This window comes from Rhinopithecus bieti, unplaced genomic scaffold, assembly GCF_001698545.2.
Source record: "Rhinopithecus bieti isolate Rb0 unplaced genomic scaffold, ASM169854v2 scaffold_27006, whole genome shotgun sequence".
Classification (NCBI taxonomy): Eukaryota; Metazoa; Chordata; class Mammalia; order Primates; family Cercopithecidae; genus Rhinopithecus; species Rhinopithecus bieti.
The window spans coordinates 3,594,254-3,600,889 of NW_016813373.1; the positions used below are offsets into that span (position 1 = coordinate 3,594,254).

General features: G+C 33.7%; 1 protein-coding gene across 1 annotated transcript in view; it reads right to left on the reverse strand.

The window, feature by feature from the left end:
• The window catches only part of EDEM3 (ER degradation enhancing alpha-mannosidase like protein 3), a 68,469-nt gene that overhangs the window by 46,326 nt on the left and 15,507 nt on the right, over positions 1-6,636 (reverse strand). The window contains exons 3-5 of the mRNA XM_017848050.1: positions 5,018-5,118; positions 4,435-4,474; positions 2-22 (exon numbers count right to left, since the gene is read on the reverse strand). Coding sequence (XP_017703539.1) covers positions 2-22; positions 4,435-4,474; positions 5,018-5,118 — 162 coding nt within the window. The remainder of the gene's footprint in view (position 1; positions 23-4,434; positions 4,475-5,017; positions 5,119-6,636) is intronic.

Sequence of the window (6,636 nt, forward strand, 5' to 3'; positions counted from 1 at the left end):
ATTCTTTAGTTTTATTTAATACCTAGGAGAAAAAAAAAATGAAATAAAGTTCTTTTCTACCAAGTCAACGAGAAACATTCTTAGAATGAACTATTAAAAGTCAGTCTACTTTAAAACTCTAAGTAGTGACATACACAAATAATATTTCTAAGTATATTATAAAAATGTAATAATATCTAAAACTGAAAAAAATGAAGTATCTAATTATATAGCATCTTTATACACTTCTTTACATAGACTGAAATATTATGAGGACTTTGAAGCTACCATCATCAGACCTGTTAACTGGATTCTTAATGACCCAGGCTACATGAGGTGAGCTCCAGTAGAATTTGGCTTCTAAGTCAAAACAAAATTAAAAACCATCCTATTCACCAGATACATTCTAAAAGTTGCTTTTATTCTCAGAAGAAAGCACTTTCTTCAAAGCATGTTCAATTGGTCCTAAACTATATATCCCCTGCTAGCTTCACTCCATGGATGCTCCGTTCACCAAGGAGGCTACACAATGTTGTGGCCACGCCCTGATTTGAATTCTGGTTGTTTCACTCACTATCTTTGCGATCCCAGGCAACTTACTTCCATTTCTGAGCTTGTTCTTTCATCTATAAAAAGAGGAAATACCTACTCTTATAGGGTTGTTTTCTTAAATAAGGTAATGTATGTAAAATGATTTTAGTAGAGTGTCTGACTTAAGTGCTTAAAATAATTACAACTATTAACCATGCAGATCTAGAATCCTGACTAAACTAAGAACTTTGTGGATTCTTGCAATGAGCAACAAAAGAGGCCCCTGTCATCACATAGGCTGCTATGATTTTTCAGTCTAAATTAACGCTGCACATGAGATGTTACCTAGAGACTAGGTGCATTAAAAGTAGTTTTCTTTTACTTAACTGTTTAATCTCTCCTTGTTTGATAATAATTTGTTGTGCTTTTTCACTTGATTTGATACTTTCAGTAAAAATTCTAATTTATAAAACATTCCATAAGAGTATCTCCCTAAATTCAGTAAAAGTAAAATTTAGGGTAAGTCCTGACTAAAACATAACATGAAGCCTGATTTTAAACTGACTCCTCTCCCTTCTCAATCTCAAAGTCCACATCAAGTCGGCAGCAATAAATGCAGGTGCATACAGTGCATCTATCATTTTTGGAATAAGACATACTGTTCCACTATCCTCACCCTCCATACACATACACATTTTAGTATCACTTTGTTAATCTAATTCTTCTCCCTAGGTTTATCTCCTGGGAATTCTTCCCTCTTGAACTCCTCTAGCTTGTAATCAGACTCTTCCATGTGTTTTCTTTAAGGCCTGAACCACCTCCCTAACTACAAAGTAACTTTTCCCCTTCTCTCCAAAATCAAAACAAACAAGAATATTAGTCCCAGTGACATTTGTTTTAAGGCAGAATAAAGTAGAAAGAGAGTTCTCTTTGTCCACAATTAGCTAGAAAATTCATTTTTACAGTTCTACTACTTAATGAGTTTCTTAAGCTCCTAGCTGATAACAAAGGATAACCTCAGGTCTAATCCTTTCAATTTTTGTTTCAATTTATTTTTTTCTACAGATTTCATGGTAATGTTGAATTTAAAGCTAAGCTTAGCTTAAAATGTTAGTGCTTGACTCCATTACAATCAACAGAAACTAGATGGCTGGAATTATGAACAGTTTTAAAGATTAAACTATGACAACAGTAATTCTACTTCACAGATTATGGTTATGACCAAAATGAAAACACTAAGGTTGTGTGTACTGTTACAAGTGACACGTCCCATTAATATTTTCAAATTACTAAATCACAAAATGAAAACATAATCACAAAGTAAAAGCAACGTAAATTAGAAATATTAATACTTGTATTGACAAAATGTACAAGATAGCATTCCTTCTAAATGTAGAAAAAACTTTCAAATTCCCTTAATTTCCTCTAATTCTTCTGTTTAAACTACAAAGAAAATGTTTAAGATAGCTATAAAACTCAAAATGAACTTTTACATTTCAAAATGATGACATATAGTAAGTTTCTTTGCGTATTCCCACTTGAAAAGACTGAAATTTAAAGATTCTATGAAGTATCATTTTTTAAATATTTATAAGACTTTATCAAACTTTCTTCTTGACTCCTCTTGAAGACAGTTTCAACAAACGGGGCTATTTATCTGACTCGGAACCAAAAATCAGAAAGAAATAGTATCTCAGAATCTCTGAGTTAACAGAGACCAATATCCATTCTGGCCCCTTCTGAGGTAAAAACAGGGGCCCAGAGAAGTTAAACAATTTGGTCAAGGTCATAAATAAAAATATTACATGATCACTTCTTGTTACTTCCTGCCACAAGAAGACAGAACTCAGGTCACACCACAGCTGCATAATACAAAGGTGGTCTGCTGAACACCATTAGGAAGTTTACTAGCAATGCAGACTCTTGGGTTCCATGTTGGATCCACCGGACCAGAATCTGCATATTATCAAGATTCCTTAGGCAGCCTGTAGTACACTGAAGTTTACAAAGCACTGCATCATTGTACTGTGCTTTAAAAAATTAGCATACGTCAGAATCACCCAGAAGCTTGTTTAAAAACAGACAGCTAGGTCTCACTCTCAATGTTTCTGGTTCAGTATTTCTGGGATAAGACTGGAGAATCTGTATTTCCAACAAGTTCCCAGGAAATGCTGATGCTGCTGGACTGGGGACCCTATTTGGAGAACCAATGCCAAAATACATAAATGGCATAAAATGAAGGATATATCATTTACAAGAACTAATGGCTGCCAGATGGATTTGTAAACACAGGAAAGTTATAGAGCCTGGAACGACTTTTTCTCCCCCCTCCTTTTTTTTTTTGAGAAAGGGTCTTGCTCTGTTGCCCAGGCTGTAGTACAGTGGTGCAATCATGGCTCACTGTGGCCTCAACCTCCTGGGCTCAAGCAGTCCTCCCACTTCAGCCTCCCAAGTAGCTGGGACCACAGGTGCACACCCCTACACTTGGCTCTCCTTCATTTCTGATAATATTTTTTAAAACACACATGATATCTAAGGTCCATATTCATGAAAATCAACTAAGCACTATGAGAGAAATAATGGGGGAACCTGTTATAGATAAAGCCAAGATTACAGAATGAGAAACAAATTTAAATGCACCTATGATTTTTTCCAGTACGCAGCTCTGCTCTTCATTTCCTCCCCAATAACAAAATAGACTAATGTGCATAAGCCAGCTATAGTTACGAATAAATAACACCACTTAGATTTTCCCAAAGTGGTGATCTGCCTTCCAGGATATTTTGTATATATTTTCTCTTCCCCTATTATATGCGGAAAACCGTAGACCAATAAACCAAAAGCAAGGCACACAGTATTTTCTCTTTCTCATAGTTACTGTAATATAGTTTGCATATTCCATTAATCTCTGAAAAATGAAGCTGTGACTTTCAAACCCTGACTAGCTAAAAAGATCTAAACCACCGTGATTTTCTTAACCATAACTGCATTTTGAACAAAAGAGCTTTTGAAGGGATGCCCAGCCCCACTCCAAAACAACTGAATCAGAATAACTTAGGAGGGGCATTTTTTTTTTAAATCACAAGTGATCCTCCTAAGCTGCTTTTAGAGTTGAGAATTTTTGTTCTAAAAAAAAGAAAAAAATACTCCAGTGAAAGAAGAATGCAGAAACAACATTAAGAAGAAAAGCCTAGTTCCAAAAAATTTCTGACAACCCAAAGGTTTTTTGTTTTGTTTTTTAAAGACTAATCACCACTTGGGACTTGGGACATTAACTGGAAGTTGGGAATTATGCCTTAAGGAAAATTCTCACAAAAGCCTACTTTTATACCATAATGATCTAAGAGTTAAACACTAAAAAGATACTGTATTTAGAAATCATGACACCTGTAACTCAATCTTTCCCCTCTGTCATCACAAACAGTCCTGAACCAGAAATAAATTTCTGTACTGTATGAGGTTGAAAAGGAGTACCAAGAAGTGATCAGCTGGTGCTAAAAATCACTGCTGAGAAAAATTAATTTTTTGCTTATGAACACAGCATATACAGATTCTAATTTAACAATTTTGGTATCATTGTGGCATGTCATTTTGGAACAACATCAATAGTATTTTCTAAAGTTACTTTTTTCCAATAGCTTCAACCTCCTTGTCCAAAGAGGGGAAAAAAGGACCTTCCTAATTAAGGTGCCATTACATAAGCTGACATTCCCATAAATTATTTGGGTATCTCCATTGTATTACATAATTCCATTTGACATCATCAACTCAACAGTGTAAAAGATTTATTTAGAAACAAAGATCAGAACATCTTTAATTCTGAAGGCTCCAATTTCATACTTACCGTGTTATGATCACATTCATAATACTTAAGTGTGCACATCATGAAATTAATAAAATAAATCCAAGAAGAGTCAAACCTACCACAAGAGTGTCCAAAGAATCAATCAGTGTCAGAGAAAATCTAAGAAACAAGTGTAACAAGATATAAAACATTAGAATTCTAAATAGTTTATGAATGTACAAGTAGACTTATCTACATTCTATTGACTGGTAGTTTCTATAAATTAGTACTTTCATGTATCTACAGTACAATGTAACCTATAAAGCCCTGAAAAAAACTGAAAAGCCTTAATATTTATGTTCAATGAATCTATGCATCTTCAAGACGCATAGAAACATTCATTAGCTCTGAAAACAAATGAAAATATTAAAACATCAACAGTCTGATGTGCTAATGACTTTATAAATATTTTAAAAGTTACATATATTTTAAGTTATATGCAGCTTAATAACTAACTTTTCTCTGATCCAAGATGTAAACTGATTAATCTTTTATAAATGATAAAATGATAACAGAAGGGAATAAAGAAGCATAATGTAATACATAAAACAGTCTTTAAAATTTAGCCAATCCCTAGAAATATTATACGTAAACTGCCTCTAAAAGTCTAAGACTTGGGAACTTTGAGATGCCATGCCATGCCCCGTGTTAACTAATACTCACTTTCCCAAGGCATCATCGACATCACCGCGACTTGGCTCTTGGCCTCTAACTCGACCTCTACAGGTTAAAGGCATGAGTTCATCAGCAGGGTAAGCATGTTCCTGCAAGGAAAGTTTTAGTAAGTCACTAAGGAAAATAAGAGAAAGCACACATCATTTTAAGAACATAACTTCTTCATAGTTAAAAAATAAAATAAGTTAGTCAAAAGTTGTATTAAATTTACACCCTGTGGAATCTTTTCAAAAATCTTTACTTAGAAATGTAATACACGCTTGGAAAAAAGTCAAACAATACCAAAAAAATTTCTTTAAAAAACTGATAATCTGCTTCCCCTCCCCTCCCCAATCTCACTTCCTAGAGGTAACTACTGATAAGATTGGCATTTATCCTTCCAGATTTATCTCAAATACATACACATATATTATTCTAAAATTTTATTTACGAACAGGTGTTCATGCCATATGCACCTATTGCTCTAAAATTTGTTTACTTAAATCATGGAGTTTTCTTCCCATGTTATTAGAATGTTACAGATGTACTCTATTCTAACAACTACAAACTGATAACATTAGCTAAGAGTTAATGAGTACTTATATTCTAAGCACCATTCTATCTATATATTTTAGTTAATTTAATTGTCACAATGCTCTGAAGTAGATTCAATTATCTCCAATTCATGGATGAGAAAACTGAGGCCCAGAGAAGTTAAGTAAGTCTAGATCACACATCCAGTAAATGATCCAGAATTCAAAGCCAGGTACCCTGACTCCAGAGTCTATCCCCTTAGCAGTGCTCACTCCTCAAAGTATCCCTCTATTGATGAACATGGAGGTTGATTTCAATTTTTCACTATATAAACAGTGCTGCAATAAACACTTATGTGCATGTATCTTTTGAACATATGCCAGTATTTCTATGTATTAGATACCTAAAAATAGACCCATTAGGGTCAAAGGTATGTATAACTAATTTTTGGTAAACGCTACAAATTGAGGACACCAATCTACACTCAATTACATTCTCACTAACATAGGAAATGATCAATAGTTCACATTTTGCCAATCTCCTAGGTAAAAGATGGTATCTAAAGTTTCATTACTAATAAAGATAAACATCTTTTTGTATTATCCATTGCTATTTCTTTTTTGAAATGTCTGTCTTTTGCCCATCTTTCTACTGGTTGCTTTTTCTGGCCAAAAGAGACTCTCATACATTATGTTTGTTACATACAGTAAATATTTTTCTCTTTTGTTTGGCTTTTGACTTTATCTTGCTTTTACCTTACGGTTTCTGGCTTTCAAGCATGCTTTAAAAGGATACCCTGAGCCTCTGAAAACAGCACTCATATAATTTTTTTTGTATTGATATTGACTCCATCTGGAATCTATTTTCATTTATAATATGAAATAGGAATGTAACTGTATTTGCTCCCCCAAAATAGATAATTTTCTAAATACTACATTTAAAACCATCCATCCTTTCTCCAACGGCTTGAAATACTGGGTTCACTAGTTCTAAACTTTTCACAAACACATGTTTCTGTAGTATTTATTCATTCTACAGACCTATTTGCCTATTCTTACTCCAAAACCATGATTTTATCATTAAAATAATTAAAA